The sequence below is a fragment of the Oryctolagus cuniculus genome, chromosome 1 (genome assembly GCF_051225735.1).
Source record: "Oryctolagus cuniculus isolate XC-2025 breed Fujian yellow rabbit chromosome 1, ASM5122573v1, whole genome shotgun sequence".
Classification (NCBI taxonomy): Eukaryota; Metazoa; Chordata; class Mammalia; order Lagomorpha; family Leporidae; genus Oryctolagus; species Oryctolagus cuniculus.
In genome coordinates, this window is record NC_142867.1 from 139,854,145 (window position 1) to 139,868,971 (window position 14,827).

A 14,827-nucleotide genomic window follows, 5' to 3' on the forward strand; every position below is an offset into this window, starting at 1 on the left:
TAGGTTTTTTTCCTCTCATTAGAAGACTTTAAAGGTTTTCATAGCCTGCAAAAACCAGTCACCTGCTGAACTTACCCCACTTGTCCTTTTGGGAAGAAAATTCCCCTATCCTACACAAGTCAAAAGCAGGACACTTTAGCACCTTTTTTTTTTTTTTTTTTGTCACTTCAAATTGCTTTTCTTTTCCCATAAACCAAATGCAACAGTGCAGAAGTTTTGTGTTTGTCACCAATCCTTTATTGAAACCGGTAACTTCCACGCTTTATAACAGAACAACAAAAATAATGTTCAATATATACAGCCTTTGTATGGACCGTCTATACACAAGGCAGAGCGGGAACACAATCTAATCTTCATCATGGTGTGTGCACAGAAGAGACACCAGACAGACAACATGTGCACGTTACAGTGAAATGACATCACAGGTCCAGTGGAGACTCGGCATAATACAAAAACGTACGGGGCTACTGCCGCGAGGTCGCCCCCGCGGCGCCCCGCTCCTCCTTGGCAGCCGCTTACCGAGAGTCCGAAGCCGAGATGGGCTGTGCCGCTATAAGTCTCTTGAGCGAGACAACCTCTGCGGATAAGTTTGCTATGCCCTGCTTCAGGTACAAATTCTCTGGGTCCGAGACCTTATAGCCATCGTCTTTAATTTCCACCACTTCTGTCTTGAAACCGTTCTGGGTTTTGCCGCTCAGTTCTTTCGGGTGCCAGTGCTCGGCTTTGAGAGACCAATCCTGGATGTTTGTCACCTGCACCGAGAAAGGAGTGAGAGCGGAGGAATGCACCACGCCCGGGGCCGCGTGCTTGTCCAGGTCCAAGTGTCTTCTGGGTGCCACGTCCACGGGTGAGGACAGTTTGTGCGCGGCCTCGAAGTCGTTGTCCAAGGCTTCCACTTTGATCTGCATGGCTTTGGCTTTGATGCGCAGCTTGTGTGGCAGCGCGGAGTTCACCTCGGGGACCTTGACCATGGCCGCGTGCACTCGCGGGAGCTCCACCGGGGAGTGGATGGGGCCCTTGGGCACCTGCTGCTCGTCCTCGCCGTCGGACGCCTTCCCCACCACGCCGTCGTCGGTCTCGGACGTCCGCGGGGAGTTACTAGAGGAGCGGTTGGCCTGCAGCAGCGGAGGGGAGTAGCCGGGGAACGAGCCCCCCATGTAGTTCTGGAAGATGGACACGGCGTAGGGGCCCCGGTCGTCCCGGGGCTCACGGGCGTAGCTTTCGAGTTCCACGGGCTCTTGCTTGATGGCCTGGAACTTGTCCTGCGGCGCGGGGCTGCCCTGCGTGTGCTCCCCGGGGGACGCCTCCGACAGGTCGGACAGCGAGCTCTGCGGGGAGTGTTTGATGACCGAGATGCAGCTGCCTGCACCTGCTGCCGCCGCCGCCGCCGCCGCCGCTGCCCCCGCGGGGTCCTGCTCCTCTGCAAAGGCGCTCGCGCCGGCCTTGGCGGCCGCGTACTCCTGAAAATACACGGCGCTGGAACTGCTCAGCTTCTGGATCTCCTGCGCGTACGCCGCGGCGCTGATGAGGCCGAACTTGAGCTTCAGCGACAGCAGCTCGGCCTTCAGCGTGGCGTTCTCCTCGCCCAGCGCGATGAGCTTGTTCTCCAAGACCAGGTCGTTGAGCCGCCGCTTCTCGCGGGACCTCTTGGCCGCCTCGTTGTTCTTGCGCCTCTTCTCCCAGTACATGGCATCCTTCTTGTCGTCGGGAATAAACTCGCGCTTCCGCCGGCACGCCGACGACTTGCTCTTGCCCACGCTGCCTTCGCCCAGCAGCAGCTCCTCGCCGGCGGCCAACTCCTCCGAAGGCACTTCGGTCAGCGTGGCGGGGTGAAGCGCCATCATCTTGTCCCCGGGGCCGCTGGGGTCCAGGGATGCCTGCTCCTTCTTGATGGTCTGCATTGTCCTTAGCTGCATCCAAGGCTGCCTCACCGTCGGCACGTGGCGGTTACTCCCCCAGTGTGCTCAGGCTCCCTGGAGACGGGGGCTTAAAAGCCATCCAGCGCCGTCCTCGTGTTCCCGGGGGGTCCGTCGGTCGGGGGGTGGGGGTGGGGGCTCGCCTGGGGGACGCCGAGAGACTTCTGGGTGATCTGCAATGCACAGAAAGGTACGGTTACTCCTCGGACAGGCAAAGCGCAGCCAGGGTGTAATCTCAGCCGGCCAGGGAGGACCCAAGTTGGGAAGCCTGCGGGGACAGATAACCCGGGAGACCCACGGGCAGGCCCGGCACCGTCCAGGAGAGTGAGGAGGGCAGCCAAGGCCTTGGGGGAGAAGCAGAGGCTGTAGTGAGGAGGAAGGCACAAGGGCCACGACTAGGAAGGAAGGGGCAGATGGCCGCCGGCTGGTGGGTCTCCCTGCGCAGGACTTCCATATTGTGATGTTCCAGAACAATCTCAGGGAACATTTCTATCACGGCCAAACTATGCTTCCTTCTTTTAAGATTTATTTTATTTATTTGAAAGGCAGAGTGACAGAGGGAGAGAGAGAGGGGGCACAACCTTCCCTCCTCTGGTTCACTCCCCCAAAGGGCTCCAACAGCTGAGGCTGGGCCAGGAGGAGGCCAGGAAGCTGGGACTCCCATGTTCTCCCACACGGGTAGCAGGGCCCAAGGACTTAGGCCGTCCTTCGCTGCTTTCCCAGGCCCATTAGCAAGGCGCTGGGTGGGGAGCAGAGCTCAAACCAGCGCTCTGAGATGCCATGCCAGCAATGCAAGATGCAAGTGGTAGCTTAACCAATGGCATCACCATGCCGGCCCCAAACATGCCTGCTTCTTACAAGTAATCTTTCCTACCAATACCAACCTTCTTTAATACCAGCAAACAAATTTCGCAGTCAAGGTATGGAATAAAGCACAAATGGAGCTAAATTTTTTATTTCTACAAAAATGGAGATAAAAAGCTGCACTAACACCTGAGTTGCTGTCCGTTTGAACCCGCACCTTAATGTGGACGGAAACCTGCCCATCACATCTCTGACTGCCTGGTGGGCTTCCACCCTAGTGAAATCCTGCAGGTGGCCCTCTGCACCTGGATGTAGCGAATTCTGCAGGAAGCAGCACCTGTGCTGATGAGGTTAGCAAGGCTGCTTGTCTTGCTTCCTCACCTTGATTCACCACACAAGGTGGAAGCATCCACCAAGCTTTCTGTGGCTCTGGACACTGTCTTAATAATGCCAATTACATGGTGGCTTTGGACTTAAACAAAGACACCATTTGAGGAGTTTACTTATTTATTTATTTATTTTAGGCTTTTATTCTTAAGGTATACTCATGAAACTTAAAATTATTTTAAATCAAGACAATATAATTACGGAAAGAAGTTCCTCCAGTTTTACTCGTTCATGTCAAATAATACACGAGAACTCAAAATAGAATCAACCAGCGCTCCCACGGGTGAATATTCGCAGTAGGAATCTGCCCTGACATTTGCTTTGACATGAGATGATCAAGCCACGTTACGTTCTAGTAACAGTCTTCTCGTGGTTCTGGATCTGTGTTTCTAGACTCTGGCAGCTGGCTGTGTGATATTCCAGTTGGTGATAGTTTTCATAAAGTGGATGTGGTACAACAACTGTTGGTTCAGCACTCTGGGCAGTGTGGCTCTATCCTGCCATATTAAGAAGATTGAATGTTTTTGTTTTATGTCACTGCCTCTTTCTTATGCATAGCTGTATAATGACTAATGAAATGGAGTTTAATTTTATCAATGGGAAAGGCCTGCTCATTGCTTTTGTCTCTTCCAGAAGGAATAGGAGGGATGATGTAATAATGTCAGGATCATAAGGAATAAGGTTTCATGCCAAGTTTTTGTCCATTAAACAGAGCCAACATGGTTCAGGGAACAGCCAGTCACAACCTACAGAAATGTGTGGTGATTAATTCCAAGTTTCTGTTTGCTTTTTGATAATGAGACTTTAAAGGGAAATGAAGGCAGAGAGTGGGACCCGGCAGGCGGTGAGGTTGTAGAAAAGGAATCTTTCTATTGATCACTCAGATGCATGAGCCTATGAGGGTGCTTCAAAAAGTTCGAGGAAAATGGAATCAAAAGGTAAGTTTATTTTGGTGCCAAAAAACTTTGAAACCCGTGCATTTTCATATTCCCTATCATTTTCAGGTTTTGCCTTCTAACATGAAAACCCATTTTTCTCTCTACTTATGGAATGGGTTGGTTGCACCTGTTACAGGCTGTGTTCTGTCACTCCCTAGAGTAGAATGAGTAGCGGGGCACAGTGTGAGGAATTCCAGAGAAGGGATGACAAGGGGCCTGGCCTTTGCCAAGGTGCCTTTCTATTTTCAGGTACTGCTTTTCAACATGTTCAATTTTATATAAACACCCTCTGGTGCCCTGCACACTTATTCTGGATATTTTCTTAAGGTGAGAATCTTTGTGCTCCTTGAATTTTCTTATGTCTTTAACACGATGAAACAAGAACCTCCAAAGAAACCCTGTATTTCGCAAACACTGCCTCGCTTAAGAAGTTAGGCTTTTCAAGAGTTCCACTCACCCTGTGCTAGTTACGCTTCCTCAGCGTTTTGTGATTTCATTCCACATCCAGTGAGGTATGCACTTCGCACAGGTATGTATTGGGGCAGGTAAGGGCAGGCAGCCATCGCCACGCCTCATACACGGGACAACCTTGCTTCCACTGAACTAAAATCGGCCCATTCGTCTCACAGTTTCTTAAACCCTTTGCCTCCAGGTGCCTGCGCATGCCGTGTCCGCTCCATTACCCCTGCACTACAGCCCGCAGAAAACCTCGCTTCTTTTGCATCTGTTTCTTCCTATCAGGGAGTGTCTGTGTGTGTCCCCAGAACCCCTCGTGCTTCTCTCATCGGGACACAGTCACTGTCTCTACAACTCAATCAGCAAATCACCACATACTATCTTAGGATACTTTCTGTATTATGATTTATCAAATAGCCTTGCAGTGTCGAACACAGTTTATCAGCATGGTGAGATAACGTGGGGAGAGGCGCTGACTTCATACATTGTGTGTCTTCCTCTGTGTTTATCTTTTGTACCCAACTACACTGCAAATGACTTCAGAGAGGAAATTAAAATATCTGTGGATGCTTCTGGCCATGAACTGGAGATATTAGGTGCTTGGCATTTGATTAATAGCCACCCATTTACCTTAGACAGTTTTGTACCCAGAAAATTGCCCCACCGCTTTATTTTTCATTCAATATTCAGCTGCCTCCCTGCCTTACCCCTGGGGGATGTGTTCCAAGACCCCCAGTAGATGCTTGCAGACAGCACCAAACCTTGGAGGCTGTTCTTCCTTATACATGCATCCTTATGATAAAGTTTACCTTACAAATTAAGTACAGTAACAGATTAGCAACAATAACTAGTAATAAAATAGAACATCAATAGAGTGTAACAAAAGTTATATGATTGTGGTCTCTTGCTCTCTAAAATATTCTCATGCTTTACTGCATTAAAGTAATATTTTTAGGGGCCGGTGCAGTGGCACAGAGGATTAAAACCCAGCCTGCAGCACCGTCATCCCATATGGATGCCAGTTCGCGTCCCGGCTGCTCCACTTCCAATCCAGCTCTCTGCTATGGCCTGATAAAGCAGTAGAAAATGGCCCAAGTCCTTGGTCCCCTGCACCCATGTCCTGGCTCCTGGCTTCAGATCAGTTCAGCTCTGGCCATTGCAGTCATTTGAGGAATGGACCAGCAGATGGAAGACCTCTCTCTCTCTCTGGCTTTGCCTCTCTCTGTAACTCTTTCAAATAAAGAAAATAAATCTTAAAAAAAAAAAAAAAAAGATTTTTGGGCCATGATGGATTATGGGGGAACTAGACAAGGGGGAGATACAGTATTGGGTGAATTCGATAGCAAATATTTTAAACACAGGGAGAGAGGGAGAGAACTACTATTTTGGTTTATTCAAGTATGGAGACCCACTGCTGTGTGCTGGGCACTGAACTGGACCCGGGGGGCTTATAAAAAGGAGAGAGAAGTCAGACTCCCCAGACTGCCGGACCTCGAGGGTGCGGTGGGAACTGTACCCCTGCACAGAGTGCCACCAGCATGTGGCCTGGGCACACGTCACTCCCTGCCAGCCACACTGCTCTTGTGCTTGGTACAGTGATAATAACAAAACAATCCCAACAGGTGCCATTTATCAAACACTATGCAACAAGCAGTTTGAGTATGTGTGTGGGGGGGTGTGTGGGGGTGACCTGCTTTATTTCATTGACTTTCACAATAACCATTTTCAGATGAGAGAACTAGGACTCAGAGACGTGAAGTGACTTGCCCAGCGTCGCACAGCTCATTAAGTGGCAGAGCTAAGATCCTGGCCCAGCCGAATCCCTTCCTGCACGGCAGCCAGGGCTGTGGGTATCCCGGCAACATGGTCCCTTCTCTGAGCCACACACACTCATTTGCCTTGGTCCTTTGGGAGCAGGAAGGCACTTGGAGGTGCCACCTAACTTCCATAAGCCAGCAGACATACCATCTAGAACCTTCCTCCACCATCTTTACAGTTGTTTCACATCCTGCCCAGTAGGTGAAGACATTTTAGTAATTTTCATAGTTCTGCTAGAATTTTAATCTCTTGGAAATCCGATTAATGTTTGGATAAACAGAAGAAAAGAAACACGATAGCTATGGACTTCGTTATCGGCAATTTTTTTTTTTTTTTTTGACAGGCAGAGTGGAGAGTGAGAGAGAGAGAGAGAAAGAAAGGTCTTTCTTTTGCCGTTGGTTCACCCTCCAATGGCTGTCGCGGCTGGCGCACTGCGCTGATCCAATGGCAGGAGTCAGGTGCTTCTCCTGGTCTCCCATGGGGTGCAGGGCCCAAGCACTTGGGCCATCCTCCACTGCACTCCTGGGCCACAGCAGAGAGCTAGCCTGGAAGAGGGGCAACCGGGACAGAATCTGGTGCCCCGACCGGGACTAGAACCCGGTGTGCCGGTGCCGCAAGGCGGAGGATTAGCCTAGTGAGCCGCGGCCCGGGCTGCAATTTTTTTTTTTTTTAAACAAAACCAAAAGTGAATCCATTTTCAGAGTGTGTGTGTGTGTGTGTGCCGGGTGTGTCTCTGACCTTCCCACCTCCCACAGCAACAAGTCAGAGAAGTCAGAATCCGGGCGACTTTCTCAAGATCACACACAGCAGGTGAAAGCCGAGAGGCGCTCTGGCCCCTGCTGAGGTCCCTCAGCCAGAAGCTGCCATGACAGCAGTGCCAAGGGGGCTTGCAGGGTCTTCTCAGAGCATCAGCGCCTACGCGAACCTGACGACCTCATTTCAAGCCCCGATATTTTCTCCTGTGATTAATGATGACCTCACCTGTGCGTCATCCTTTCAAACCAACAGTTAATGCTGAGCTACATTAGTCACTGCTTATGTTTCCCTTTTGGTGAATAATTGACACTAAATGCCAATTCCATGATGTTAGCATATTCAGCACGATTAACTTCATTACACCCATTAAGATGCTATGACTCTTTCTTCAAAACACAAATAAAAAAGAGAAATTCACCAGCCAGAGTCATCACGTGCCAGCTGATGTGTTTTGCCACAGCTCGCGGGCAGGTGCCATCACTACCTGCTGCCTTCCTGGAGTTTCTCACACTACGGCTACAAGGCAGAAATGAGCTTTTAAAAACCCAGATTTTTTTTTAATAGTTTATTGACCTAAATAACTCTGGATGACCTAAATACTGCTTTTAATTAAAAATAAGATTTGACTTGGAAAAACATCTCCAAAAGAAAACAACTTCACAAGCTAACATGGGGATCATGTTTGTGGTTCAGGCGGTTGCTTGTTACATGCGATGGTGATTCTGGGGCCATAAGTCTTCCCTGTTCTCCACCTGATCTGCCACAGACACAGTGTTGGGCAATCCAAGCCCTTTGCGCAAAAAAACAGAAGACAACAAACATTCTGTCTCAGGGATCTAAGACCTCACTAATAATTTAGACAATAAAATCTACTATGAGAAAACTGTTATTACCCCTTAAAAGGACTTTATTGCAAATCTGTTTCTATTGCATGGTTTGATTTTAAGCTTCTGTCAACAAGATGAGCCACTCCTTCCTGTGTGCAATGAGTTGGATTTTTATTGAAATATCTCATTTTCCCTTGACTCTCTGAATGTATGAGAGTACTTCAAAAAGTTCACGGGAAATGGAATGAAAAGATGTTTATTTTAGCGCAAAGATTTTGAAATCCGTACCGTTTTTCTTTTCTTTTACTTTTTGACAGGCAGAGTTAGACAGTAAGAGAAGAGAGACAGAGAGAAAGGTCTTCGTTTTCCATTGGTTCACCCCTCAAATGGCTGTTACTGTCGGCGCACTGCGCCGATCCGAAGCCGGGAGCCAGGTGCTTCTCCTGGTCTCCCATGCGGGTACAGGGCCCAAGCACTTGGGCCATTCTCCACTGCATTCCCGGACCACAGCAGAGAGCTGGACTGGAGAAGGAGCAAAGAACCGGTGCCCCAACCGGGACTAGAACCCGGAGTACCGGGGCGGCAGGCGGACGATTAGCCTAGTGAGCCGCGGTGCTTGCCACCGTTTTTCATAATATGTATTTTCCACGAACTTTCTGAAGATCTCTCCTATGCAGGGACATAAAAAATTTTTTGCACTAACATCAATTTATCTTTTAAATCTTTTTTAAGACAAGATTTCTGGTGTGCTCTTATATTGTTTACTTTCTTAAGAGGACAGCTTAGGTAACAAAGAAAAACACTGCTTTCCACGTAAACATAGACCTAAGTTATGTTAAACTGTAAACCAGCTTTCTGTAACTGTAAACTGTAAACCAGGCACTTGTTTTTTTCTGAGGTGTCATTTTCATGAAAAAGAAAAAAATAAAATGAAGCCATTCACAGCTCTTTCTACTTTTAAATTATGAATACCAACAAGATGTTAACCTCCTTTTTCTTCCTGTGGGTAAAACCTATTGCCTTTTGCATCAATGAAATGCTTTATTCCTATCCTTGGGTAAGAACAAACCTAATACTTAAAAGCAGAGATAAAGTAGCAATTCACCACACACACACACACACACACCCTGTGCCAGAAGTCACCCTATCATAAGCAATATGCTGACCTACTTTTTCTCTTCGGGTGCATCTGTAAACAAATGTGTCCAAACCCGATCAAGTTCATTATAAGTGAAAATATTTTGAGTTCAACAAAGAACTAGCTGAAAACTGGATCTGAAACTAATAAACATGATGACAACACTGCATTTTATTACAGCATTGATGTCATGGAAGTAGTTGAAACACGGAACAGTCTAACTTGATGTTCTCGTCTAAGAGGCCAGTGTTTGCAACCCAAGGCACAATAAGATTGTTCTAAAGAGGGCACAGAGGAAGCACAAACACTTGCAAACTGGCAGCTGCGTGGCCTGATCAACGAAGACAGCAGTGGCAGAAAAGTTATTTGTAAAAATTCACAGCAACCTTAACATGGCGACCATTAATATTCTTGAAATGTGGCGACAAGATAATTGACCTTAAGGGACAGTAACAGTCACACAGTCCCCTGGCTATGGGACACTCTGCAACGGGTGACACACGTGACATGGTGCAGTGACATGGGCTCGGGGGTGGGAGCATGGCCGAGAGGGCTCCTGATGTGATCTTAGGGGGGTGGTCCTGTTCCCCCCACTCTGCCTTGTGACTTCCCTGTCAGCACAGAACTGCAGATGTCATTTACCTTAGAGGTCTGATGCTTAAGAGGAGATTTTAAAAACATGTTTTGCTTTTAGTGTTTGCTTGCAGGCTACTTCACCATAGTCTAAGATCTCCTGAAAGTTAATAAAAGACACTGCAGTTCTGATCATTGAATGGCTTGTTACTGTCCCGGACTCCCATGAAGCCTGGTCCTCATGGCACAGGGTAGAAACGAATGGCATCCAGTAAACCCTTACTCAACTTAAAAACAAGCTTGTGCTCTCTAATTAAAACCAGATGAGAAGCAGTTGTGTGTGTGTGTGTGTGTGTGTGTGCTTTAGCTACAGGAAAGATATTTGCAAGAAAATGTGAGAGATAATTGGGGGTAGTGGTAATAAAAATTCATTTTGAAACTGAAAAGCTCTTATGTAATGCCTGTGATCAAAGGTCAACATCTTTCGACATTCTCACACAACCGGCCCGATCTGGATAAAAATCAACTCAAGTATAATTGAGAAAAAATAACAGGATACCAAACAATGCGCCTGCCCGGTGAAATGCAGGCATACCTCTGGAAAACAAGAACTGAATATTAAAGGAAACTTCAATGACATTGTTTCTGTTGGGTTTTGAATTGAATCCCAAGTGTGCTTCTAAGAGCAGCAATGCCATCTGGATTACAATGGAAATAATGAAGTATGTGTGATTTTTTAACTGGGGTTGAAAACACAGCCTAGCCACTATGACGGCACCTTTTCCACCCCTGCTGCAATCATATTTACATCTCAGAATTGACTCTAATGACCAAGGCAAGGTCAAGTCGAAAACTCCACTCGGCCCAGTGAGTCAGGCGCATTGCTCAACGTGTGAAAGGGCTCTCAGAAGGGGTTTTAATTTTCAGGCTGTTGCATCAGTGTTGTTATAATTGCACTTCGCCAAGATAAGCCCTCACAGCAGCAAAGGAAATTGTTTCAAAAACCAGTGAGCTTGCACTCATGCTCATTAAAGGGACAGGAAGGAAGGGGGGGGGGGCGCGGCACTGTCAGAAGCAGGGAGCCTACCTGGATTTCAGTCCAGGGCACCTGGGCCTCGGGTCAGGTTCTCATCTCCTCCTCTGTGAAATGGGGAGGAGGGTACCTGGCACAGATGGGCTCAGTGTCTAACATTCACCCACTCTCACTTGTGCATCAAGGCACTGGTGAGCATGATTCTGCAGGAAGCACCTGCTGCTGTCCCATTTCTGCTCTTAGGCAGAGGGTCCCACGTCCACAGTGTCACCCTGCTTGGCCTTCGTTTTCTACCGAGGCCGCATATCTGGTTCATCCCTGGGGCATAAGGGGGACTCCCCAGTTGCTGCTCATCTCAGTCCACAGGGTGTGGTGCGGGTGGGAGAACTCGGTGGACAGAAGCTATAGGGGAGTGCTGAGCTCTTGCCCCTGCACACAGTCCCCAAGTCAGTAACCCATTGAGCTGGGAGGTCCAAGGCTCTGCCTTCCCTTCAAACAGCCATCAACCCGGAACACCAGGGCAAACAGTTTTCTGAAAAAAGTCATCAGTAGGAGAAAAAAAAAAAACAAACAAACAAAAAAACCCTCAAGAAATGATTTCCGCAGGCTTAATTCCAACACCAATCCTTACTGCTAAAATACTGCCCAGCAATTTAGGCAGAGAACGCAGGTGACTACTACGCGTGGATTTTAAAGTTCAACAAACTTATCTTTTAAGTGCATTTCCCCCAACCTTCCTGAGGTCTCTGGGAGAGGGTCTCGGCCAGGCTCCCAAGGGTGTGGGCCCAGCCTCGGCCGGTCCTCCACGGAGAGCCACTTGCCAGCCATGCGCTGTTACCCCTGGCACCAAAGTACTCCACTGCAGTTGTTACAGCAGCGTCTCCATGGGTGTTCCGATTTGGTTTTATTCTGAACTATCCTTTGCCCATAGAAACTGAAGGTTTAAAAAAAAAAAAGGAACCACCATGTCCACCTCCCCCCCCCCGCCCAATCAGCTCCAGTGGCCACTGCCAAACCGAGGCTGCCCTTCCAGCCCCACAAATCCCGGAGACCCCCACCCCCCACCCTCTGCGGTCTCTGCGTGTTCCCTAGGGTCCTCTCGGCTCCAGGAATGGGGACGTGCTGGCCCTGAAACGCACCGAGGACCTTGGGGAACAAAGGTGTGCGCGGGTCTCGGAACCTCGCCGTGCCACACGCGTGCATCAGGCCTGCGCGTCTGCCCCCCGGGAAGCGCGTCGCCGAGACGCCCGGGCGGCCCCTCCGCGCCCCCGCGCCCGCGGCCTGGGCTACCCGCGAGCACACCGGCACGCCGCGCCTCCCCGAGACCCGCCTCCCGCCGGGTGGGCGGCGCAGCGGGGCCTCGGCGCCGTGAGGACCCCCCGCGCCAGAACAAAGGAATGTGGGGAGGGGGCGGGGAGGCGCGCCGGCCACCGAGCGGTCCCCGTTCGGCCGCCGCCCAGAGACGCTTCCCGGTCTCGAGCCGCCGTCCCCGCCCGCTCACCCGCACCAGGGGAGCCCCGCGGGGCCGGCGTCGGTAGCCTCGGCTGCCCGAAGACCCCCGCGGGGCGGAGGGAGGGGCGCCGGGACGCGCCACGCGAGGACGCGGTCGGAAGGTGGCGCCACGCGGCCCCTAGAGGCCAGGGCTCTCACCCGGGCTGGAGGCTGGGGGGTGGGCGTGGGGAGGTGGGCGTGGGGGGTGGGCGAGAGGACTAAAGCGAGCCGCCAGCTTCTCCGAGAGCCACCGCAGTTGTGATTGGGACAACGTAACGTGTTCCGGCTGCGAATCGCTATAATAAGGCCCCACTACCCCTTACAAATAACCACGCGCTTTAATTATTTAAATGTTAAGTGGGTGTGCGTGTGTGTAAACCTGCTCATGGACACACTGGCACATGCATAGAGGCACTCGCAATGGCACTAGGTGGGGACTCCAGGGCGCTCTGCGTGCTCAGCGCCCAAGTGAAACTAGGGTATCCGGACAGAAACACAATCCACTAACCTATATCTGTTCCCCATAAATCACATCCGGCCGGGGGGGCGAGCACACGACGGGAAACACACACTTCTGACCTCCTTAGCTGGTGGTATTTACGAACGCCGGGGCCGGGGGCCGGCGGCTCCCCAAGTGTCCTCCAGCTAGAGGGAGGCGCAGCGAAATGCCTTCCTAAAAATACAGCCTTATCAAAGGTCTCCGAGGGCGTGCGCCGTGAAACTACAGCAGGCGGCCTTGAACTTGGATGTGCACGCAGCCCCGGAGAAAACACCAGGAATAGCTCCGCGAGGCCGCAATTGTTCAAACGCGATGGCGCTAAATTTAGAAGAACGCACATTTCATTTAGGGCAAAAAAGACACGCATTCGGCCGCCTGCTGCGCAGACTCGGCGCTTATGGGGCTGTCGACTTTCCTGTTGAAAATATCCTTGAGGGGAAAAAAAAAAAAAAAAAAGAACTGTTACAGTGACATTTTTCCAGGCTGAGATTGCCCTAGTTTCTTTGTAGCGAGATTATAAAATCGCGTAATTAGCTCCCTCTTTCTACGCTCGGTGCCAGCAAATCCGGCAGTTACATAATGCAACATTTCCAGGAAACTATTATGTGCGCTGTCTTGTCGCGTCGGAAACAGCCGCGGCGACCCCGGGCGAACGGGGGCTACTAAGAGGCAGCGCATTTCTTTGGATCAGGGGGGTGGGTAGGGGGAGGCAGACGTCACAATGCATTCGCCCCAGATTTCAAAACAACGGCTCGGAATCTCTCGGGGGGGGGGACCCCGAGCCCCGAATCCAAGCCCCAGCTGCCTCCGACGTTCCGCAGGGCCGTGGGGGACACCTCGCGTGGATGTAAACAGCGCCCCGGGGCTCAGCGCCGCGCGACCGCGACCACACCGCGGCACACGCACACGCGCGCACCTCCCCACCACCCCGCCGGCGCTGCGCCGTGGGCAGATTACGCAACGCACGCGAGGACAAATCCCACAACCTTCCCGAGGGCTTGTAAAACACGCTGACGACACACGGGCTGGGAGACGTCTGGGCACACACAGCGCCTGACACAGGCATTCTCCGGATGCCGTCACCGCTCGCGCTCCCAGCGCGCGTCCCCAACACGCAGAGCCAGACTGCTCCCCGTTCCTCAGCCCTGTCCTCTCTGCCCCCGGCCCCGCGGAGGGGCCAGGCGCCGGAGACCAGGGCGCACCTTCCCGCTCGCAGGGCGGGGGGGGGGGGGCCGCAACCACCCCGGCGCCGCTTCCCCACCAAAACAGCAATTTTCCCGAAATCGGGAGACGTTATGCAACCGCGGCAGAGAGCGCACCCCAGGCAGGACTACGTGCCGGCGGCGCCAGCGCGCTGCAATCAAAGCAGCCACCTTCGGGCGGGAGTCCCATCCCGACCGAGGCAGCAAAAGTTTATGTAACGAGCGGCCCGCGCACGCTCGCCGCCGCCGGCGAGCCCCGCGCACCCTTCGGCCCGCACCCCCACGCCCCGCGCCAGCCCGGCCGCGCGCCCCGGGAGCGGGCGGGGAGCGGGCGCGGGGCCCCCCGGCCGGCGGTGGGCGGAGCGCTTACCGTGTTCCTGCTCCCGGGCCGGCGCACCGGGGCGGCGAGGAGAAAGAAAGGGGAGATCGGGAGCCGGGCTGGCGGCGCCGGGGCTCGCGGCTCCGGGCCGGGCCTCCGGGGCCGCGGCGGGCGGCGGGCGGCGGCGGAGAGGGCGCGGCGCGGGAGGCGGGCGGGCGCGCCGGGTCCGCGGGCGCCGTGGCCGCGCCGAGAGATGTGTGTTAGTAGGTCAGTTCCGAGCGCCGCGCTACGTCGCCGCCCGCCAGCCCCGCCGTGACGGGCGGCCGCAGCCCCAATCGCCGCGCCCGCACCCGCCCCCGGCCCGCCGCCAATGGCCGCGGCCGGCAGGGGCGGGCCGGGGGGGCGGGCTCTCCGCGGCCCCGCCCCCTCTGCACTCCGCCGCGGCGCCGCCACCAGTGCGCGTCCCTCCCCGGCCTCGGACACCGCCGCCGCCCGAGCCGGCGTCCGCCAGGACCCGCGCCCTGCGCCCTGCGCCCCGCTCCGGGTTGCGCAACGGCCGGCGCAGCCAGCGCGGCGCGGAGGAGCCTGGGGAGGAGGAGCCCGGGACCCCCGGGCCTGGCCTTGCCGTGGTGGCTCCGGGCTCCCCGCGACCCTCGTTGCTCGCAGATGC

General features: G+C 52.8%; 1 protein-coding gene across 1 annotated transcript; it reads right to left on the reverse strand.

Annotated features, from left to right (window-relative positions):
• Window positions 1-214: 214 nt before the first annotated feature.
• NFIL3 (nuclear factor, interleukin 3 regulated) lies at window positions 215-14,349 on the reverse strand. Its single transcript, XM_051847329.3, has 2 exons — window positions 14,209-14,349; window positions 215-2,089 (listed from the first exon to the last, which is right to left on the reverse strand). The coding sequence occupies exon 2, from the start codon at window positions 1,914-1,916 to the stop codon at window positions 516-518; it is 1,401 nt and encodes a 466-aa protein (XP_051703289.3). The 5' UTR covers window positions 1,917-2,089; window positions 14,209-14,349; the 3' UTR covers window positions 215-515.
• Window positions 14,350-14,827: the final 478 nt, after the last annotated feature.